The 22,271-nt window shown below is 43.8% G+C and overlaps 3 protein-coding genes and 1 pseudogene across 4 annotated transcripts; all 4 read right to left on the bottom strand.

Annotated features, from left to right (window-relative positions):
* Positions 1-1,836: 1,836 nt before the first annotated feature.
* Positions 1,837-8,702, bottom strand: uroc1 (urocanate hydratase 1; the record flags this gene model as incomplete). Its single annotated transcript, XM_083667587.1, has 19 exons — positions 1,837-1,977; positions 2,268-2,367; positions 2,575-2,656; positions 2,853-2,952; positions 3,083-3,181; positions 3,310-3,499; positions 3,754-3,826; positions 4,053-4,150; positions 4,338-4,517; positions 4,710-4,772; positions 4,973-5,061; positions 5,173-5,316; positions 6,254-6,320; positions 6,510-6,571; positions 6,709-6,837; positions 7,370-7,429; positions 7,539-7,632; positions 7,809-7,939; positions 8,577-8,702. The coding sequence occupies 19 exons, from the start codon at positions 8,700-8,702 to the stop codon at positions 1,837-1,839; spliced, it is 2,028 nt and encodes a 675-aa protein (XP_083523713.1).
* Positions 8,703-9,485: 783 nt separating this feature from the next.
* chchd4b (coiled-coil-helix-coiled-coil-helix domain containing 4b) lies at positions 9,486-11,502 on the bottom strand. Its single transcript, XM_083669222.1, has 3 exons — positions 11,320-11,502; positions 10,842-10,940; positions 9,486-10,652 (listed from the first exon to the last, which is right to left on the bottom strand). The coding sequence occupies exons 1-3, from the start codon at positions 11,339-11,341 to the stop codon at positions 10,276-10,278; spliced, it is 498 nt and encodes a 165-aa protein (XP_083525348.1). The 5' UTR covers positions 11,342-11,502; the 3' UTR covers positions 9,486-10,275.
* An 841-nt stretch (positions 11,503-12,343) lies between these two features.
* Positions 12,344-13,404, bottom strand: LOC310803044 (beta-1,3-galactosyltransferase 2-like; annotated as a pseudogene). Its single transcript has 2 exons — positions 13,387-13,404; positions 12,344-12,885 (listed from the first exon to the last, which is right to left on the bottom strand). The product of its transcript is annotated as a beta-1,3-galactosyltransferase 2-like (transcript).
* sec61a1a (SEC61 translocon subunit alpha 1a) lies at positions 13,118-18,691 on the bottom strand. The gene is made up of 12 exons (XM_083669140.1): positions 18,584-18,691; positions 17,818-17,885; positions 17,623-17,688; positions 17,426-17,504; positions 16,985-17,116; positions 16,769-16,878; positions 16,501-16,654; positions 15,964-16,124; positions 15,547-15,744; positions 15,112-15,303; positions 14,807-14,883; positions 13,118-14,614 (listed from the first exon to the last, which is right to left on the bottom strand). Exons 1-12 carry the CDS (start codon positions 18,588-18,590, stop codon positions 14,428-14,430), a joined length of 1,431 nt encoding a protein of 476 aa, XP_083525266.1. The 5' UTR covers positions 18,591-18,691; the 3' UTR covers positions 13,118-14,427.
* Between the last annotated feature and the right edge of the window lie 3,580 nt (positions 18,692-22,271).

Here is a 22,271-nt window from a genome sequence, read left to right on the forward strand (position 1 = left end):
AGGAAAGACTAGAGATGGAGAGAGGGGCCAGAGAGAAAGACAAAGCTATCATGGAGAAAAAAGTCAGAATGCTTGTAGCTGAGAAAGGGAAGGAGTGGGAAGAGAGAGACGCATGGTGGCAGCTGAGAGTGGCAGTGGAGGAAGACAGCAACACAAAAAGCAGGCAGCATGGCCCAACTCATGGAGTGGGAGAAAGAGAAGGGTTCTATTGCCCTAGCAGCCCTAAAACGGATTAACCCAGAAGAGGGATTAACCCTGGCCAAGAGCACCCAGCTGGAGATAGAGAGGAGCACCAGGCAGGCTAAAAAGGATAAGAAAGACAAGGAAGATGAATGGAAGAAAGCAGCACGGCCTGAAGAAAAAGATTAACGTACTGGAGAAATAACAAGAGACCTAGAGGGAATTGTCCCTCTTACAGGTACAAGTACTGATAACTTACATGTAGTCTAGGTTCGGATTCATGGCAGAATTACATTAGAACGTTTTTACACTGATAAATCAAACTAATTGTTTTGGTAAATCATTTTTGTCTTTGGTGCTCATTTGTTTGTTTGACGAGTCTGTCAATGTTCTGTGCCCCCCTCTTCCAAATGCCCTATCTAAAGAGATACCTGCAGCAGAGGAGAGAAAGAAAACAAGAAGGTGGATGAGGAGAAAAGAGCACAAAAAAGAAAGAAAACTGCATCTCAGACTCTGTGAAAGGGAAGAGAGACTAAGTGAAGTTTAAACAACATAAAATGCAAAATAACATAAGCAAGGGGCCCATAACTAACAGGCTGGGGCGGTGGGACGACCAACAAGTGAAACTCTCATAGCCAGTGGGGTTACACTGTTTAACCATGGTGGAGTGTTGCCTCTTTTAAGCCTTGTCCCAGAGTATCAGAAATATGTAGATGATTATACATCTTATCAAAGGCAGAAAATGGACTCTTAAAAACCACTGTCTCAACATACAGCAGGCCCTCATAGTGGCACACTCCCTTCAGCTTGAGCCATTCCAAATACACCAAACATCAATCATCGCCATTCAATAGCCTAGAAGCAGACTGGCAAGTCATTCGTTTTGATTTTGAAATATTCAGTCTGGGTCGAGCCGAGTCATCCACAGGAAAATGTACACAAATTTGCAAACTGGCCAAAATTCACCGGCATAGATATACGTATTTATTTACACATGAACCATCATGTTAGGCACGAGACATATAACAACACGCCCTATGCATTACAGAATAAAGTGAGGAAATGTCATTGTGAAAGGAGTCAGGAGTTTAGGTTAGGCAACTATCCAGGGCAGAAGAACATCATATTCCTTCCTATGCCATCCTCTACCCTGAATGCAGCTGTAGGAGTGTAGCCTAATGCAGTAGGTCTATAGCCGGTAACTGTTCAGCCTACCTCAAATCCATGGACTACCTTCAAATAAACATAAAGATACACCAAAGAACACCATGGTGTAAATGTTGTGTTGTATGTCAGTCTATACATTGTGTTGTGCACAGACAAAATAATCCAGATTATAACAGATAATAATAACAGATTTAATATAGTCATCATTATCATCATCATATCATCATCATCATCATCATCACCATCACGTTGGTAATACATCTTTTGGATCAGATTTGTGTGTATAATAAACACTGTTAAATGAACACTCCCATGTTTACCCTCTACCTCTGCTTTACTATCCAGTGTGACTAGTTGGTTGACATTAGCTGGCTGTGTTGCTGAGGTCACTGTTTAGCTTATCATTAGCTGCTAATATTATGCGGTTCTCAACCTATGTGAAAGTAGCAGTATGTGAGTATGTGTGTGTGTGTGTGTGTGTGGGCTGGGCTAGCCCTGCAGGGCACGGTCTAACACATGCTCGTCCTGCACGGGGAAGGGCATGGTGACTCGTAGCTGCGTCTGGTTCTCCATGGTGCGCTGGATGGTCTCATAGGCGTTTGAGTTACCGGACCAGCACCGACGAGCCACCTGTAGGGATGAGGCACAAGGAAGGTTCAGGAACATGAGGAACATATCCAAGAACATGAAGAACATATCCAAGAACATGAGGAACATATTCAAGAGCATGAACATATCCTCATATCAGGGTGAACAACATGGATATCAATTACATTTGACATCTGGGATTTACATGACATGTGCCGTTATGCTGGGTATATTGTGACACATCCCATGTCTGAAAAAATATTTTGATAAAATACATCTCCCAGGCTGCTGTCCTGTCCAACCAGCCCCTACCCTCCCTCCAACTCCCTCACCCCGTTGGAGACATCCCAGTTGAGCATCAGACTGGCGCGCTTCGCTGCCTCCTCCGAGCCGTCCAGGAGCAGACCAAACCCTCCGTTCATCACCTCACCCCTAGAGGGAGACAGAGCAGAGAGACAAAACGGTCAGAACTGAAGAGAGGAGGGGCAATGAGTGGAGCCAGAATCTGTTGTTTTATACCGTATCAAAGTGGATATCATTAGGGCCCAGAGAAGCAAGTTTTCCCTGTTCAGGGGGTCAGGAAAAACTCCTGGTCCTTGATATAAAGAGAGATTGAGAGGGTCAAGACTAAGGACTCACCAGCCGACTCCTCCTCCGTTGTGCAGGGAAACCCAGGTGGCTCCTCGGAATGCATCGCCCACAAAGTTTTGGACGGCCATGTCTGTCAGGGGGGAGGGGTGGACGGTGAACAATTCGACACTTTTATACAATAGTAGATTTATTTTAGTTATCGCTGCTGCTGTTGGACATAAAATTAATTTTATGTCATTGAGACTAACCTGAGGTTAACTCAATAAAATTGCCTGATAATGGAATAATGGCTGTCCAGACGATATGTGTGCTACAGTGCAGTGTACCTGCGCAGAATGCAGATCCGTCGTACACGTTGGAGGTCTCTCTGAAGGGGCTGTCTGTGCCGCTGACATCATGGTGGTCTCGGCTGATGACCACTGGAGCCTGTGCAGTGGAGAAGGAGAAGGACACTCACCAACATCACTCCTAGGGGTCCACTCACCCACTCACCCACTGCACACTCAAACCCAAACCCCACAGCCTCATGTTAAAAATAAATTTAAAAAACACGTACCGAAACCTTCCCATCAGCAATAGCTTGATTGATGGCCAATGCGATGCAGACACGGCCTTTCTGGTCTGAGTAGAGGATCCTGGCTTGGGAGCCCACCACCTACACACAGAACAACCAGACATGAAGGAGGTTTCATTGTATGTAAATCGGACCATTGTGTGCTTATCTGACTTCTATTGGGGTGGTTAACGATTAACTTGACCTGGGTTGTAAGTACAGTAGGTTACCATGTTGTGTTTTCCCGCCTCTCGGATCCAGCGGATGTTGTCCTTGTACTGCTGCCGAACACGCTCAGTCACATTGGCACTGATCTCCTGCAGGACGGTGGCAGCGATGTCATCAGTCAGCGCCAGGTCACGGGGGTCACCAGAAGTGCAGACCCAGCGGAAAGGCCCGAAGCCCAGGGAGAAGATATCTCTGTGGGCAGAATCAGAGGGGGAGAGGGGTCACGGGCCACTAGAGAGAGAAGGTAAATGTCTGTTCACTGTTCGCTGTTCCTAAATCATCTAGAAATGATACATGTCAGCTGACCTAGTCTTTGTCATGCTACTGACCCCACATGACCCACACCACAAGTACTGTCCACGCCCCCTGTGTTGTCTCAATCTTATGGAAACTTAAGGGGTTGTTGTTCTAAACATCTAACTATCCAAACTGCCCCTGGCACTCACCCCATGATGTGCTGGACGTAGGAGGGGTAGCGAAACTCTGTTGCTCCACCCCCTTCCTTCCCAACCTCCGCTCCTGAAAAGAGAGAGAGAGCCCAGTCATCCACCTGGAGGGGACCCAGCTTTGTCTTGGACTCAGGGGATCAATATTGTCGAGTGTGCTGTGCTGTCCATTCTTGTGTGTGTGTGTGTGTGTGTGTGTGTGTTCGTGTGTGTGTGTGTGTGTGTGTGTATGTGTGTGTGCGTGTGTGCATGCGTGTGTGTATGTGTGTGGACTGTGGTGGTTTAAGTGTGAGACTTACCAGCTCTCTGGGCCTCCAGGAGGAATGCGTTGCCATAGTCCCAGAAGAACATCCCTGCCTCTGACAGCTTGTTGATGGCTGCTACCTGCCTGCGGAGGCTGGAGGAGCAGACGGGGAGACAACAAGCTAAAGAAACCTTCAACACCATCCTCCTCTCACCCTTAATTAACTAAACCAACTGCATACTCTTTGTAAAGGCCCTGGGTGACCAGAGTAAGCAGGAAAACATCAAATTTTGCTCATTATTTGGAATATCATCATATTGTGTGAGCCCTTTGGCCTGACCTCTCGTGGACCGCAGTGCGGAAGCGGTCAGGGTCAGAGGCCATGAGCTGGTTGGCCTGGCGGAGGCTGAGCTGGGCGGGGTAGTAGCCTCCGCTGAATGGGTTGTGGAGGGAGGTCTGGTCTGATCCCAGGTCCACCAGGAGCTCCCCCGTCCTCTCATACTCTGTCAGTAGCCTCTCCCTGACGCGGGAAACATTGGAAAGGCTTTTATCAATCAGGATCTTTTTTAATGAAATTACCTCAATTCAATTCAATATTATTTGTTGTTAATCCCCAAGGGGCAATGAGAGGGGATGCCTTATTAATGGTTGACCCATTACCATTTCCCAACCACTTCAAGTGTAGCACATTTTTTTTAAATCCCTAACTCACCATAGGTCCACAATGTTGCCATGGTAACCTAAACTGAGGGCAGTCTTGGAATTCTTGGCCTCTCTGTAGGATACAAAATCATAGACGACACAATCTGATAAATGACATAAATTGTAAACAGAAAACACACATACACATCAGGTGCTATAGTCACCTGGAATATTGGCAACTCCTTGTCATGACCGAGTTTATGAAAAGGTGGCACTCTGTGTACTGTACAATCAACTAATAAGTGTGAGTCTATATGTCTGTTGTACTCTTACCTAATGCGCTGGATGCAGTAGTCTATGTTACTGGTGACCTCCATCAACCAGCCCTGCTCATGTCTCTTCTTCAGGGGAGCTTCATCCACCTACAGGGGATGGATTCAACACACAGTCACAAATGATATTTACACACGCACACGCACACGCACACGCACACGCAAGATAGTACTCTGGCCAATGACAAGCTGAACACTGACCTCAGCAATGACCCCTATACAGCCAGCGATGACAGCAGCCTTGGCCTGTGCGCCGCTCATGCCCCCTAGCCCCGAGGTCACAAACACACGGCCGCTCAGGTCGTCAGACCCCAGGTACCTCCGCCCAGCATTCAGCACAGTCAGCTGCAGACGAAGGGAGAGAGAAAGGAGGGAAAGAGTCAGTCACAACGTTAAATGGATCTTAAAAGGGGCACTTCACCACTTTTTAGGCCATACTTAAGCACATTAACCAATTCACATTAACCAATTCCCCCGAAAAGACTTATGTGTTTGCACAGCCGGCTTGTCGGCGTGTGTGTGTTTTGTTCAGCAGGCATACACACAGGAGAAGTAGTAGTGCACTGTGAGGTCGTAGGAGAGATTGTAGTAGGGCATGATGCGTTTCTATTGTTTGTTTGCAACAACAATCCACACACACACGCAAAATGCATGTACGCACACACAAAAGCATGCATGCACACACAAAAGCACGCATGCACACACACACACACACACACACACACACACACACTTGAGTCATTGAGATGGGCATCAGCCAACAGAACAGCAGAAGGCTGGGCCAGGCCAGGATGGGAGACTACATAATGTATGATTATATTAGGTTCGTGCTACATCAGCTGCCATACACTGTGTTGGAACCTGCATCAAGGAAATGAGATAACCTTATCTGACTGTTCTGCGGAAAAAACATGCAGTTGTAATTGTTCTGCTTTACAGTGTGCTGTGTTTGAGTCCTCTCACTCCTGCTTGCATTCATGTGAAAATGTATAGATTTATTTCCATATTCTATCTCTTTCACTAAGCATGTCAACCCCACTGTTTTGGTCTGTCAGTAAACCGGCAAGAGCCACTCAGTCCCTCTACTGGTTGTTTTAGGTTTTACACGCACACGCACACGCACACGCACACGCACACGCACACGCACACACACACACACACACACACACACACACACACACACAGTGTGTAGTCAAAACATAGAGTATATGTAGGGAGGAGATAGAAAATAAACAGTGATTTTCAAAAGGGACAGCCGCAAACGCTGATTGAAAGGACTGACCAAGGTGCCATGAACGATCCCCTGAGGCCCGATGTAGCAGTAACTACCCGCAGTCATCTGACCATACCTGAGAAAACAAACACACACACACACACACACACACACACACACACACACACACACACACACACACACACACACACACACACACACACACACACAGAAGTGAGTGAATTCATGTATTCACACACCTATCAAAGCAACATCGTCCCTCAAATTGCATAACGAATGAAAGAAATATATTAACAGCACGTACATTGATACACCCAAGGCAAACATCTTCTCATACTGTTCTCTGGAGGAGTAATTTGGAATGACCTGGGAACCCGAGGGAGACACTTGGTTAAGTGAGTAAGGGGAAGAGTACCATACCCAACTATGAATGAAAAGCAGCATCAAAAGGAGAGGCAGGAGGACAGTGAGGAGAGGCAGAGTTAGGCATGTGTCATCATTACCAGGCCGTTGGTGATGATGGCACGAGGGGAGGAGGGCAGGCTGGGGAACAGCCCCATGGGATGACCACTGTACATCACCAGAGTCTGTTCTTCTGTCATCTCACTTAGGTAGTGCATCACCAGCCGGAACTACATATACACACAGACAGACACAGACAGACACACACAGACAGACAGACACAGACACAGACACAGACACAGACACAGACACAGACACAGACACACACAGACACACACAAACACACACACACACACACGGTAAAGAGTTCAGACAAACTAGGAGGATATGAGACATGCCATGTTTGACACAATAGTGTTTGTCTATATTGCTGGGTAGTAGGTGGTCTGAGAAAGAGGATCAAAGTTCATCAACAAGTAATACATGGTTTGTCTCCAGTCAGTAGACTCTCAGTTGACTAACTTTGTGAGCTTCAGTGGCATTACTGACTTGCTTACACCACATGCTATAAGGGTTATGTTGTTATGCTGATGGGTTGTGTGATGTTATGGTGTTGTGTGTTGTGACATTCTGTTTCCTTTTCTATCTGTAACAATGGACTGTGAACCAAATGTTCCTCTCTGAGGACAATAAAGTATTTATTTTTCTATCAATCTATTACACACACACATCAACAGACTTGACCACAGTGCCGACGCTTACCTGGGCCCAGTTACTAAACACCTGTCCATTCCCCCCGTAAGTGACCAGCTCCTGTGGAAACTGGAGAACAAAGATGGTGGAGAAGTTAAAGCTGCCATTGACACAGTCATCTAGAGGCGCTGTTAAAGGGAGAACACAAGCTGCTGAGAGAGAGAGACATCATGGTTACCTGGGCAACTGTGTGATCCAGGTTGTTCATGATCATAAGCATGATGGATGCAGCTTGGCGTGTCCGACAGGGATACTGATCTATAGGGTAGGCCCTGAGGAAACACACACACAGATATACACACGCATAGATACACACAGACACACACAGACACACACACACACAAAGGACTGTGTAATGATACTGAGAGAGACAGAGTTGGGAAAGTTTGTATGTATTGTGTTGGGGGGGGTAGGTCTGTGTTCTGGTGGGGAGATTACGTGGGCTTACCTCATGTGTATGGGGGGACAGAAGCGATACATGTAAATGTGTCCATACTGTCGCAGCTCCTGGACAAACTCAGTAGCCAGGGTGATGTGGTGGGAGGGAGGGAAATACCGCAGGGCATTCCTCAAGGCCAGCTAGATGGTGATTGGTCAGATTGTGGAGTCAATATTTTGAAAATGCGTAGTGAGCACTGTTTCTCTTTAACCACATGAGCACTCAATCTTATCTCTCTTAATCATTGACCGTGTCCTTTGCCCCCAGTTTTGGCAAACCGTAGAGAAGTTTTTTGGGAGAGTATGTGAACCAACACCGTTCCCTACCAACAGGCCACTGTACTGAACATGACATGGAAATCCTACTTCCATGCGTGACTGACAACCAAAAGCTTGATAGAAATAAATCCCCATGAACCGTGCATTGTGTTGCATATTCTTTCTGTCCTCTTTCTCTTCTGACAACATTATAAACACAACAATATTTTGATGTAGCAGCGCGCACACACACTCTGCTCATTTGACGGTCTAGCTTTGCCACCAGACTGCTCAGGCCTCATCTGTTACCATATCAACCATATCTCTAAGCTATGTCTGGGTCAGATAAGACAAGCTCTAGAGTCTTCTTATAAGACCTATCTTCAAGGGATAAGATGTTAACCTTTTTATTCAGATAAAAAAAAAAAAAAAAGATGCAGCCTGACTACAACAGCACGATGGTGGTATAAGCGATTCACATTCAAAATCTCTCTCTCTAATTTGTGTGTACTGTACTCACCCGCTCCTCCACTGGCGTGAGGTTGGGTGTCCGGACGGGTGCGTGTGGCACACCGGGGTCCCGGCCCCTGTTGGGAGGCAAGGGGTCCAGAGGCAGCCCGCTGCACATCTCCTTTAAGTTAGACATCCTGCCAATGATGTACTGTCACACTCTTTAGTAGGACAAAAAGACAGGAATGGATAGAGAGAGACAAGAGATTGCCGTGAAAGTGGGTAAGCAGCTCTAAAGCTCACTGCTGTCCACTGTCTCACAGAGTAAGAGGCTTCAGTCTGTGGTACAGATAGCTGTGTATGTTTGGGGTGAGGGTCAACCTCCTCCCGTCCAGTCCCATTGGCTGTTGGGACTCTTTTCCCCTCCATCCTCCACCAATAGCACAGGCAGAGAAGGGCATGTGGTAATTATTGACCCCTAAGTGAACATGATGTGGCACACACTTCAGTGGACAAACATTGGCACAGACCTCTGGCCTCTCCTTCTAAAACATGTAACTCAGTTACACAAAAGTAAAACATACTCACGTATTTTAGCCATCCTGGAGAAAGCTTGTACAGGTTTCTACTAAGACGACTTTTCACGACTTGAATAAAAGAGGTATGTTCTATGATACACTTACATAGCCTATTGAAATTTCGTATTTGAATGATTTGATTAGCGCATGAAACCAGAGTTACATATTCAAAGTTGTGGCTTGATGACTTTGCATGTTCATATTTGATATTCTAGGCCCAATGTAATGCTGTGACCTTGTTTTTACAATTCCACCGTTAAGTTACTTTATGGTATGTTTTTGTAACAAATATTGATTGTTATTAGTTCAATCACACTTCATAACAGACACAGGCAAACACAAGGGTTCCAATTTCACACAAGAACTTAAAGATATAATACAATTTATTATATTACTTCCATTATTATTCACTTCAGCTCAAGATGATTCAGTCACACTTATTTGGTAAACACTTGATCCACACCTCACAGCAACTAAATGAATAATGTCAATTAGATTTGATGAGTCACAGAGATTAGATTCTCGTGGTTCTAGGTCCACTAGCACTAGAAATCAAGTTGGGGTCCTATGGTGCAGAGCCCAACTTTGGATTTATTAGAATAATTTTCTTATTGGACAGCTACTGTATATTCACTTTGAGCTTCCTTCTTCAAGTGTCGGTGGATTTAGTAACAACAGATATCAGGGCTGGAAGCACCCAGCACACAGACAATGAATGAGAATGAACAAAATGTAAAACTCAGTGCGATTAAAACAAAAGTATAAAAGATTAAAGTTAACAACATAGAAAAAAAAATAGAGGCAATCGTTAACGTACTGTATACAAAGGTATTAATTTAGCTACTAATAGGTTTCATGGAGAAGAGACAATCAAAAACAAAGATTCCACAGGTACAATGACAAAAGGGAACACATTGGATTGTTCTTTAGTGAAACAAGAGAGAGATATACACACATCAGGGACATGTACTGAGTATGGTCATCTCCTCTCCTTTTTAGGACCAGATGTGAGATTGTTGTCTCTTAGAGGAAAGCCCAAACTGGGTTAGTGGGGAGATAGTTAACGCTTTGAATGAACACTTGAAGTAATCAATAAAAACTAAAACTAAAACATCGAAAGTAATACATCCATAAATACAAGTAATTGCACCGAGAGCTTTGAGCTCACGCTTTCATAGACAGGGCTAGGACTTAGTCTAAGCCTGACGCTGAGTTGTCTGAGGGGGGATTTGGAGTGTCAATTGGGGCAGAGGGTGGGGTTGTGCTAGAGTCTTGGACAGGGACAGGGGTTGGGGTTGGTTCAGGTTCAGAGTCTGTGGTAGGGGTCTCAGTTTCAGGTGCCCCTCCTTGCGTCTCCTTATTGTCGTCCTGGGGGTAGAGCTCGGGGTAGCTCTGCATACACTCCTGCATTCCCTTGAACTGCTCCAGGCAGTCAGAGCCTTTCATCTCCTCCTTACTGTAGTGGAAGCAGGAGAAGGCCTCCTTAAACGCCGACCCACAGGGGCCACTCGCCATCCCACCCAAACAGGGACAGTTCCAGTTTATATCCCCATTTGGTAGGATCAGACCTGGGAAATGATGTTGTGAGAGGGAGAAAAATTCTGAAATGTACAGTAATGTAGATTGAACAGTAGCCAGAAAGTCTGACCTTATGCAACATAAGTCAACAAATAAGGCAGGGAATCGATGAAAACAGTGGGACATGACGTCATGTCACGGCAACAAGTGACCACTTTTCCCTGTCCCTCTCTACTCACCTCGTTCTTCATAGGGGTCATCGGGATCCTCCTCGACCAGCTCAGCCTTACTAGGCGTTTCATGTTCCTCCTTGGTGACAAAGATGATACGGTCCTTACCTGGTACAGAGAAGCAAGAGGCAGAAGTCAGTGGTTCCCGATCAACTTCATTCATTCACACCCCCAACTAAGTGGATCCACCTGAGAGGAGTATTGAGTTCCAATAGCAGTCACCCAGAAGTGTACATGCACCTCTCCTCAACATCCTCACGCATTTAGACCGCATAGCTACGACACACGATCCCTGAGTATACAGCTACTATTGCAATACAGTTGGTAGGCGCATACCTTGCACTTGGAGCTATAAGCTTCAATACAATAAACAATGAAGCCTGGAGAAGGCAAACATGCTGAACGGAATGCGGCCAACTGTGTCAAGCAGGCACTGTCTGCAGTAATAACGTAAGCTTAGCTGTTAGTTAAGTGATAGATACGTTACCTTCCTCCCTGATCGAGGACATTTCTTTGTGGTATGGTAGCTTAATCAGGGCCCTTTCTGTCACTCTCCGGTCGTGGTCTCCCCGCAGTGGGTCTCACACTTGATGCTGTTCAACCTTTTCCCTCAAAGACGTAACTTTGGTCCCGTGTGTGTCAGTTTTGTAAGTACCCCTTTCACCCACGTTGTAACCGGTTGAAACCTCATTCCTCCGATGACGTCAATGCGTAAGGAAGGCCCCCCTTTTTTAGCTGTTCTTTCTAGTTCCTGACCTAAATTGATGAACTTTCCATTTCTCTCTTTGGTTGAATTGTGAGCATAACAACTATCCCACCAGATATCTTAGCTACCCTAAACCAATGCCCCCTAGAATAGGCATTAGATATAACGGAATGAAAAACTGTTAACTGTATCAGTTGAGAAATCAGTAGCCAAATGATCATCACATATGGTCGCCTTACTGACTACTGTGTGATGAGATTGGCTAGATGGGTCATTGTACAGAATTTATGCAATTTGGGGGTAGGGAAAAAATACTACATTTCCATTCAAGAATTCTGAATCTTCCAACAGTGTGCCCAGTATCTTTACATGCTAACGGAACACATTCAGACTATATATGTATTTTCTACAATTGCCTTAAATTGTCACAACGGAAACATAGAGAAAACATTAAAATAAAGACAAAATCTTACATGATTCAAAATGTAAATTGCATTAGGATTACAACATTTAGATACATGATTGACTCATTATTTTAGGGTATTTTAAAAACAATTAAGCCTTAAGGTTAGTTGCTAGTAATTAGTAATTCATTTCAGAGTAAGGAGTATTATGTAAGTTAGTTTTTACTGTTAAAGGTGTGAAAAGGTATACATGCTAATTATCTCTAAATGGAAAGACAACTAAAGCATAGAAGATTTATTTAGACTCATAGATCTGTTTTTTTTCTCATCCAAATAAGTGGATATTTATGGATATATATAAGTATATGATATATAATAAGACAAAATATAGCAGTCTGTCACTACCGAAATGGTGTCACTATTGCAACAAAATGTAGGATGGTTGTTATGACAGAGCTGTAGTAGCAGCTGTTCTGGGTTAAAGTGGGGTTCTCCTGAAACAGGTTGCCATTGGGTGGGTCAGTAGGGGGATGCCCAAATGTTCCATACACAAGCCCAGATAGACGTCCTCTATGTAAATGGCTTTAACCTGCCCGGACGCTTCCACTAGCTTGATGGGGAGGTCCAAGGACAAGATGTAGCCCAGTCCTAAAGCATAAGGTGGGTAGAGTGACTCAGAAAATACCTCCTTGGGAAGATACCATTTAGAGCTGGGGTCTTGTAAAACCGGGGCCCTCCTCGCTACCAGTCCAGTCATGTAGTTGTGCTTTGGCGCATTGAGCAGCATGTTGACCAGGTTGTGCACGTTGAGGAACATGTCTGAATTGATCTTCATGGTGTAGGAGGCTTTGGGGCAGCGGGAGCTCAGCCACTCCAGCATCACCATGGTTTTGATGGTCAGGTTTTTGTAGCTGTCCCTGAAGTCGCTCTGCAGCAGGTCCTGCTACATTGATGAGGAAATTTTAAAATAAGACTGTAACATAAGAAAGTATGGAAAAAGTTAAGGGGTCTGAATTCTTCCCGAATGCACTGTAAATGCATTGTTTATTAATTTATCGTTATTGTAAAGTGTTATCTTTGCTTTCAATTGAAGTGCATTGTGATTTAACCACACCAAAGATAATGACCTATTGAAAAACAAAACAGTACTCTAAGGACAAAGAGAGAAAAGAAAAAACATTTTTCCCAAAATGAGCTTTTATTGAGAATGATCTTTATTTCCCAGAATACATTTGTTCGGAACAGCATTTCTTTTTACATATTCAAAAAACGGTTAATTTACACTGTAGATGAATTCAATGCATGGCATATATACAGAAAACCACAATCCACAAAATGTGAAGAAATCTTAATGCGTAATACAGTCATGCTCAATCTGTGTGCTACAAAGCAGACAATTAAAAAACACACAAACAAAAAAAAATCTATCCACACCCAATCTTACAAAGTGGGCAACGGGCATGAATGTGACATGTCAGTATGATTACCTCTCCCTAGAAACGCCATCCCCCTTCACCCCGATTTCAACAGAGGACTTCTTCCTGCTGCATGTGGTTTACTGGATGAGACTCTTCCAATGCCAACTTTCACAAAAATAAAAAGTTAAGCAAGTGTCTTTTGACAAAAGCTGGACCACATTCTTAGAGCCCCATGCCCCAAGCTCCTCTCCCTTGACCCTTCCAGTTTTGCAACACGGTCCCATTTCAGGCAGACAAACATGGTTATATTTTGAATAGTTCTGAGAGTCTGGTCCAAACCCTCTCTTGCTACTCAATCAGTAAAACAAGTGACCCTCAAGTCAACACTCTTGATAAAGGTTATATTAAAAAGTCCAACTGTGAGGGTGTACACTCATGCCAATAGACTCCCAGTGATGATGATGATGGAATTTAATGAGAAAAACAAATGGTCCTGTGCATACCATCTTAGGTAATGTGAAAAATGTCCAGTGGAGAGGAACTGCTCTCGTCCCAGTGCAGTATGCAATGCATGCATACTCCAGAGCTCTATTCTCAGTCTGGAAAAAGAAAAAGCCCACTCACAACCATAAACACTTGAAGTTCACATCATTTCATACAGAGATGAAGCATTTCAAATGACCCTAAGGAAGGTTTACCAGTCCCATGAATCAGGACAACTGTATAACAAAGTTGAGAGAGAGAGGTTGGTCTGTGTGCAAAAAAAGAAAGAAAAAAAAAGAGGAAGGGGGGGCAGGGGTCGTGAATGTCAGGATGTAGTCCCACCACCTCACTACACAAATGATCCAGTTTGAGCTGCAACTCCTGTGAGCCATGTCAGAGAAGATTCCAGAATGAATCCAGAACAATGGCATGGGGAGAACAGATTGTGCAGATTAAAAAAAAAAAAAAAAATCTAAATTGATATAAAATAATAACAATAATATTAATAGTAGGAGGTTTGATGGGACTAGTCCGGGGCTTGTCCATGTGCATTAAAGGGTGGTGAGCGGGTGTTGTTGGCGTGTCTAGAAGAGCAGGGCTCCCATGCTGCCCACTTCACTCTGCTCCTTTACAAAGATCTCAAAGTACTGGTAGATGATAGTGACAGCCAGCAGTATACCCGTGCCAGAGCCGATGGCACCCAGGAAGTCTGCCATGACTGACAGGCCACCGATACAGAGACCACCAAAGGCAGCAGCCGTGGGGATGTACCTAGAACACAAACAAGAGAGATTTAGAGTTTATAGTTTACCAGAGGCACCTCAAGTCATAATTCATCAATCATTCCCTAGGCCAAGTTTATCCGAAATAGTGCACTATTCAACCCTGTTAAAGCTGTCAGGTGGATTGATATGGGTAAAGGTCAGAGATGGCTCAGTGGATGAGATCGGGCCTTGTTTGTACCTGTTGAGTTCATGGACCATGGAGGTCTCTCTGTGTCCCCTCATCACCATCTGCTGCTCCTTCAGCTGTTTGGCCACCTGGGAGACGACACAAACACAGGGAAAACATCAGAAAACATGCACAGGTCCTCTGATTTCTAACTCTGACACCTACTACCGTCTTAGCGTAAGACAATCTAGGGGAGAGAGAGAAATTAACATGAAAAGGAGTGGGTAACTTCAAATAAGCTTATGAATGCACAGGCTAAGACAATAAAAATGCATATCTGCTACGTGCAGATACCCCGCCCTTTGAGAAGGACTTACATCTTTGGCAGAAGAGCCTGAGACCTCAATCCAGGTCTTGGAGAAGAAAGCACAGGACCCCAGCATGAAGACGATGTAGATAGCGGCGTGGACTGGATCGTCTAAGACAGACCCAAACGACTCTGGGGGGGAGAGGTAGTAACAAAGCCCAGCCACAGGGTAGGCACGATTCGGGCCGCCAGTCGAGGTGTCCTAAACACACACACACACACACACACACACAAATACAAAAAGCTTAATCTCCCAGGTATCACTATTACAGTATATGTATGATAGAGAGTCGCTCAACATGTTCATTTGAATACAGGAAAATGTAATGAACCGAAACGGGTTCAGAAGCTAAGACTAATGTAGTGTGGTGAAAATGACAGTTTGAAACATGGAATTGGTGCCAGGTGAGATGCATATGTATGCGTATCTTTGGGAGGTACTTACAGACCATGTCCCAAGCAGGTTAACCAGGAAGTTGCCGCTGAATCGTGTGGAGAGCATCTGGGAGATGACATACAGGTTGGACACGAGGGCAGACTGGAGGATGATGGGAATGTTTGAGGTGTAGAAGAGCTTGATGGGATAGGTGTTGTACTGGCCACGGTAACGGGCGGATTTGATGGGCAGGTCCACCCTGAAGCCCTGTAGAGAGAAACAAGGAAGAGAAGGTTGAGATTGGGACGAGCTGAATCCTCTGAGAGAGGGTAAAAATACTATCGAGTGGCTTTCACCAAATGTTGGATATTGAAGTAAAAGCTAAATGTTCATTTAAAGAAAAACTATATTGCAGCATACAGTTCTTTTGCTGAGGTCAAATCTCTGACAATAGCAAAGAAAAGGAGAGACGGCCGGGCCACTGACCTGGAAGTATATGACTACAGCAAAGACGAAGACGGTGGCGATGAGGTTCATGAGGTTGGGCAGGTTCTGTCTGTAGAAGGCCTCTCTCAGGGCTCGCACCTTGTCTGTTCGCGTGGCAATCAAGTGGAAGAGGGCGATGATTGCTCCCTCAAACTCCGTACCTGAACACAAGACAGACAACACAGACCCAAGCGTCAGCCTCCTCTCTGATGCTAACAGTACCAACCTATGGGCTTTGCTTGTGCCAGTCCTTTTCTTAGTCCTAAATGTTACGTTTAGTTAACGAGGACCCCCATTAGCTGTTGCTAATGCAGCAGCTACACTTCCTGAGGTCCACACACAGCATAAAAAGCATGACACAGTTATAGACAAGAGTAACACAAAGAGAATACCACAATTAATTTAAATAAAAAGAGACAGTCATAACACCAAGAGCCAAATACATTAGGCCATGCACAAGGGTGTCAGTTCTCCAGACTAGACCCTATGAACACACTGACGTCCTTCTCCCACACACGCCACCCCTCCGTCTCTTACCTCTGCCAGTGTTGACAGTGGTTGGGCTGAAGGCCTTCCAGACGATGGTTTCACAGATGTTGGTGGCGATGAACAGGGAGATGCCAGAGCCCAGACCATAGCCCTTCTGCAGCAACTCATCCAGCAGCAACACGATCAGACCTGCCACAAACAGCTGGAGAAGAAGAGATGGGTTTAGGGTCACACAGAAACAACAGTCATACTGGGGCTGAAGAATGAGGTCAAGTGTAGGGACAGGGATGTGCCTGATCAGGGTGGTTGGGCTCACCTGGATGATGATGATCAGACAGATCCCAGCGCCCATCTCTGAGGGATCTCCGTACATCCCAGTCATCACGTACACAATAGCCTGGCCAATGGTGATGATCATTCCGAACACTACGGGAGAAGACCAGGGGTTAGAGAGTGGTTGGCCTGTTTCATGGCACTGCTCATGCTTTAAATCAACTTGGAACTAGAAGTGGGGCTTGTGTTGTGGCCTTACATTTCTGGGCTCCGTTGAAGAGGGCTCTGTCTTTGGGGGTGTCTCCGACCTCGATGATCTTAGCCCCGGCCAGGAGCTGCATGATGAGGCCTGAGGTGACGATGGGAGAGATTCCCAACTCCATCAGGGTTCCTTAAGGCAGAACACAAAGGGCGGGAACGTTAGGGAAGCATTACATTTCTCCTTCATTAGGAAACTACCCATCTACATGATCAACCTGCTCATGTCATAGATGACGTAATCAGCATGACGAATATTTAACATGTCATTCACAATATTTGTTATAAATTAATAAACAGTTGACTAATGACGGACTGACTGATTGATATAAAACCTGTGATTCATTTATCAATTCACTCCGCTGTTCATGGATTCAGGCACATCTAAAGATTCGTTGATCTCAAAAGTGAAATTTCTATATCTCAAGAGTGAGAAACCTACCTCTGTTGGAGGCCAGAATAACTCTCATCCAGTAGAAGGGATCTGCAGAGTCTGATGACATGATGCCAAACAGGGGGATCTGGAGGTAGAGATAAGACACACATGAAGGTGAGAAATGCATTAGTTAATTAATGGCCTGTTAGTATGATAGGCCATAAAAGAGAATAACGTCAACATTGAGCATAGCAGACGTTTACCTGGCAGCACACAAGGAAAATGAAGAGAGTGATGGCTGTCCATAGTACTTTCTCTCTGAACTGGATCTGTTGATTAAAAACATAACAATTACAGAGCGAACTGATGCAACAACGACACCAGGAAACATTGCACATTGCTGACAGCAGTAAGAGAAATGTTGGGCTACTTCTGTATGTATGTAGTAAATACTGTACCTTTCTTTCGGGTTTCTGGATTTCAGGTAATACCGCACAGAACGGTTTTATTACCTCCAAGAATTTGACTGAAAATAGGACATACAGTGAATGTTATTCAATAGGCTTGACAATAAACATCAAACAGGGGGTAGTGTCATGTACAACTGAAGAGGACGTGGCATAGCGGGACGTGCTTAACGGAATCTTCAGAGATGTATGAGAATCACAGATCATAGACCATTACATCAAATCAATCTCACTATTAAAAACTGTAAATCCATGTCAATCATTTGTATGTCAAGATGGTTATCTAGCTAGCTATAAGAGTTCCCCATGCTATGGTGGCAAGCCAAGCAACATTGAATTGTTATGCGTCGTCATCACTAGAATGTCTGAGTTTTGAATGAGGAAGCGTAAGCTAGCTAGCTAGCTAGCTAACTAACTGGTAGCCAAAACTGATTTCTCAATGTATGGGAAAATTGAATGAACATATCAAATGCAAGCTAGTTTAATGTATACAGTTAACAGATTACTAAGATTTCACTATAGTTAGTAGCTACTAGCTATCACACCTGACACTGACAACAGCGAGGGTCAGTCTAGTTGGCTAGCTAGGTAGGTAACTAGCTAGCTAGCTAGCTTCAGTGAAAATGGCCTCCGCACACATCCAATATTTTAGAGAAAAAATGCTATGCCATCTACGACTTCACATAAGGTTAATCAAAGCATCGCTTGCATACATCAAATCATATGTTGCTACTATTTCAGGCTAGGCAATACTCACTCCCCATGATGATGTCCCAAGTGTCACAATCTCGGAGTGTGAGGTCCCTTCGAGTAGGGTCAGTTCAGTTTCTGTTCTACCGGCGAAAAGCTCCAGCGCTGGGGAAAGAAAGCACTTTAGAGACACGTCACCACTACACAGGCGATTCAACACGTCAGATCAACAGACTGGGAGTTTATCTTTAGTTTCAAGACTATTCAGTGGACTGAGAGCTATCCGGGAGGGTCAATTTGACGGTTCTTCGTTTTGTCTCCGTTGTGCCTTTTTATATAGTCTTTTCTTTTTTTTATCTAGAAGATTTTGAGTCAGCTCAGCCATATTATAGCCTAATAGTCTTCAGCTTTTTTTTTTGGGGGGTAATGTTGATGGCTATATTTAACTTTAACTGACATATATTAGCAGTAGGCTAGTCTGTAAATAGATGACTCGGAGACGTAGCCTATCAACATACTATAGGTATTATTGTTACAGTTTAAAAAAAACAACAACAACAACATTTATTTCGATAATTCTTTAATCACGAATTGAACGAGGCCTGAATCAATCATAAACCAGAATAATGTGGTAGATTGAAAGTACGGCTACAGTACAATGCAAAATAAGGATACGGCGATGACATTAATCAATAGAATAAGAAGTGTAGAAGATGTCAGTGTTCATTACATTTACTCTTAGCTTAGCCACAGAGGGTGTGTCTCAATGCCTTGGTGGACACTACAGAAGATTTATCCTAGAGCTCTCCTGAGAGATGTCTACAACTTCATCAAATTTGTTTTATCAATGTCTATTGATTCTCTAAAGTCTAAAGGTTTGCAGAGAGCCCCAGATAATGTCATCAACTTATCAAACACACACACACACACACACACACACACACACACACACACACACACACACACACACACACACACACACACACACACAATCAATTGCCACCATAGGTTTATATTCCTCTAAAATGAAAATGCTTAAAGATTCTGTGCCCCAATTTGCATGTGCAAAAATGTGTCAAATTGGGGCAATACAATAACATCTGTATCTTAATATCATTGTCATTACTTATTGTCGGTCTGCTCCAAAATGCGAAACTGAGCATGGGCCTGTGGTGAAGGAGTTTGTTTAATGGTGTGATGATTCCGTCCTCCAACTAAATGTAACTAAGACCAAGCATATGACTCGGCCTATTGATTTTAGGAGACAACCACCTCCGCCATCTCAGACCTTCATCAAAGGGCTTGGTATTGACTTTGTCGATCAATATAAATACCTTGTTACGGTAATTGATGACAAATTGAATTTTGATGCCAATACTGACGTTGTCTGTAAGAAGTGTCAGCAACGTCTGTACTTCCTGAGGATTTCCTGGGGGGTTCTTTGTAATGTAGCTTACTGTAAATTGGGCAATGGTGTCGCTGTTTTATTGAATCTGTTCTTACCTTCTCCATGATTGCTTGGTATTGTAATCTTAATATCAGGAATAAGAACCGCCTGAGCTCTATTGTCAAGGTGACTGTCAAAGTTATAGGCCTAGGTGTTTAACAGACCCCCCTCGTTGTCATCCTTGACCAGCATCTTCTCCGTAAGGCTAGGTCTGTGTTGGACAGTAAAGACAACCCACTTGACTTTGAATTTGAAACAATCCCCTCAGGCCGTAGAGTAGAGTATCCCCGGTATATTGCAATAGGAGTTTTAAAAACTGTTTTAAAAAAATTAAAAACACTTTTTAATTTCCCGTGCAATAAACTTGCTTCATTTGCACATGTACATTTGCACTTTAGATTATTGATAACTTATATGACTGTTTGGTTGTAGACTATTCGTTGATTTGTATATTGTATGTTTTTAATTGTGACTCCTGACTGCAAGTCAAGTTTCCCATCTGGGACAATAAAGTAAACTGGAACTATTTGTAATAGACGCACAATGAAATAATCCAATTGGAGTTTTGAATGCTGCTTCTAATGTATCCATGATATGCAATGCATTTTCAGACTTTTTACAAAAACTGATTGAATAATTAGATTTCTCCGAACCGTTGTTAAAATCATGCAGTGTAGAGTATTCTCAATTGTCAAATTGGAGCCCTCTATGTTCATTCCGTTTTATTTTAAATGTATGTGCGGGTTCGGGTCATTGTTTTATCTGTATCATATCGAGTTGAGCGGGCTCGAGCCATGTCTATGAAACTGCGGAACGGGTACGGTTTGATAAATAGCCGACCCGCGCAACACTACTGTCTGTTCTACATTATAAAACTGAACTGCTCTCTGTGAGTTAGTCTTTGACCAGCAGGTGTCTCTATCACCCAACGCAGAGATCGAGAGAGTACTCAATCTGTCCATCAGGGGGCAGATGAAGTCTAACAATATACTGTACGTACAATATATTGATGGTATCCCAAAGTTTATCAGCAATTTTTGGAAAGACATTGTGAAGCACAGCGATATATCAAATCACACAAACCATCTTCTTATAAGAGTCCTAGAGGTTCTTGTGATATTCAAACATGACAGGAAATTACATTTTGAAAACGATCAATCAATTCCAAAGACTCTCCACGTCGATACTGATAAGTCTAACATGCTGCACAATTGTTCATTCCCTACAGCACATATGGCTACAAACACATGTCAAAATGTTTTATTTTTCTCTTATATTGTCCTAATAAGTCCTACGTCTGTATATGTCATGTACATGGTATGTCACTATGGTTTATAACTTGTATTTGTCCAATTATGTCATGTACTGCATGATACTATGGTTTTAACTGTGTCATGTATGTAATTATGTGTATCAAGTTAAGGACTCTTGGAAGATTAGCTTGTTTAGAGCTATAAGAGATCCTAATAAAACTAAACACACTCACTGTTTCTCTCTCTCTCTCTCTCTCTCTCTCTCTCACACACACACACACACACACACACACACACACACACACACACACACACACACACACACACACATACACACACACACACACACACACACACACACACACACACACACACACATACACACACACACACACACACACACACACACACACACACACACATAACCCCTAAAACAAAGTTATTGTTTATTCAGCCCGGTTACATAATAGCCTGAGGATTGAGAGCTGCCACTAAGTAAATGCTTCACTAAGTTAATGCATTGCTCTCTCTCTCTCTCTCTCTCTCTCTCTCTCTCTCTCTCTCTCTCTCTCTCTCTCTCTCTCTCTCTCTCTCTCTCTCTCTCTCTGTCTCTCTCTCTCACTCTTACTTGTCCTATTTATTCATTGAAAACTTTACTCAGTGTCCAGTCCTCTTCTATTCTTTGCAGTCATTTTCCCTCCCTTGTTCAATTGTTCTTCCCTTCTTTCTTTGTTTCTCCATCAGTCCTTCTGTACACAGGTGATTCTTTCATTCTCATTTTACCCACAGTTCAGCCAATCAGTCCTTCATCGAAACTAGGTCATAGTCTTTCACCGCTTCCACTGTTCAGATCAAACGGCTGCATTTACAACACGACCACCTCTGTGATGTGTTTCATGTTCTCATCATTCACAGCATGTTTCAATAGTGTTCCTCCAACACAAGAAGTGTTTGGTCTCGAAAATGTCAGTTTCCATTTCAACATCAGGATGAATCATTGGAATGGATTGTCCTTGTTATCAGTTATCTGATAGTGAGTTGCGTCTTTCTTCCTG

The sequence above is a fragment of the Argentina silus genome (assembly GCF_951799395.1).
Source record: "Argentina silus genome assembly, chromosome: 4".
In the NCBI taxonomy this organism is placed as follows: Eukaryota; Metazoa; Chordata; class Actinopteri; order Argentiniformes; family Argentinidae; genus Argentina; species Argentina silus.

Excerpts from the sequence above, each read along its gene's own strand:
- chchd4b (XM_083669222.1), bottom strand. The coding sequence starts at position 11,341 with ATGTCCTCGATCAGGGAGGAAG. Across the intron at positions 10,941-11,319 it reads GTCCTCGATCAGGGAGGAAG|GTAAGGACCGTATCATCTTT; the intron begins GTAACGTATCTA and ends TCTCTGTACCAG. Across the intron at positions 10,653-10,841 it reads TGACCCCTATGAAGAACGAG|GTCTGATCCTACCAAATGGG; the intron begins GTGAGTAGAGAG and ends ATCATTTCCCAG.
- sec61a1a (XM_083669140.1), bottom strand. Across the intron at positions 17,505-17,622 it reads TTTTCCTTGTGTGCTGCCAG|ATCCCCCTGTTTGGCATCAT; the intron begins GTAAACGTCTGC and ends CTCTACCTCCAG. Across the intron at positions 16,125-16,500 it reads CACTGTCAACACTGGCAGAG|GTACGGAGTTTGAGGGAGCA; the intron begins GTAAGAGACGGA and ends TCTTGTGTTCAG.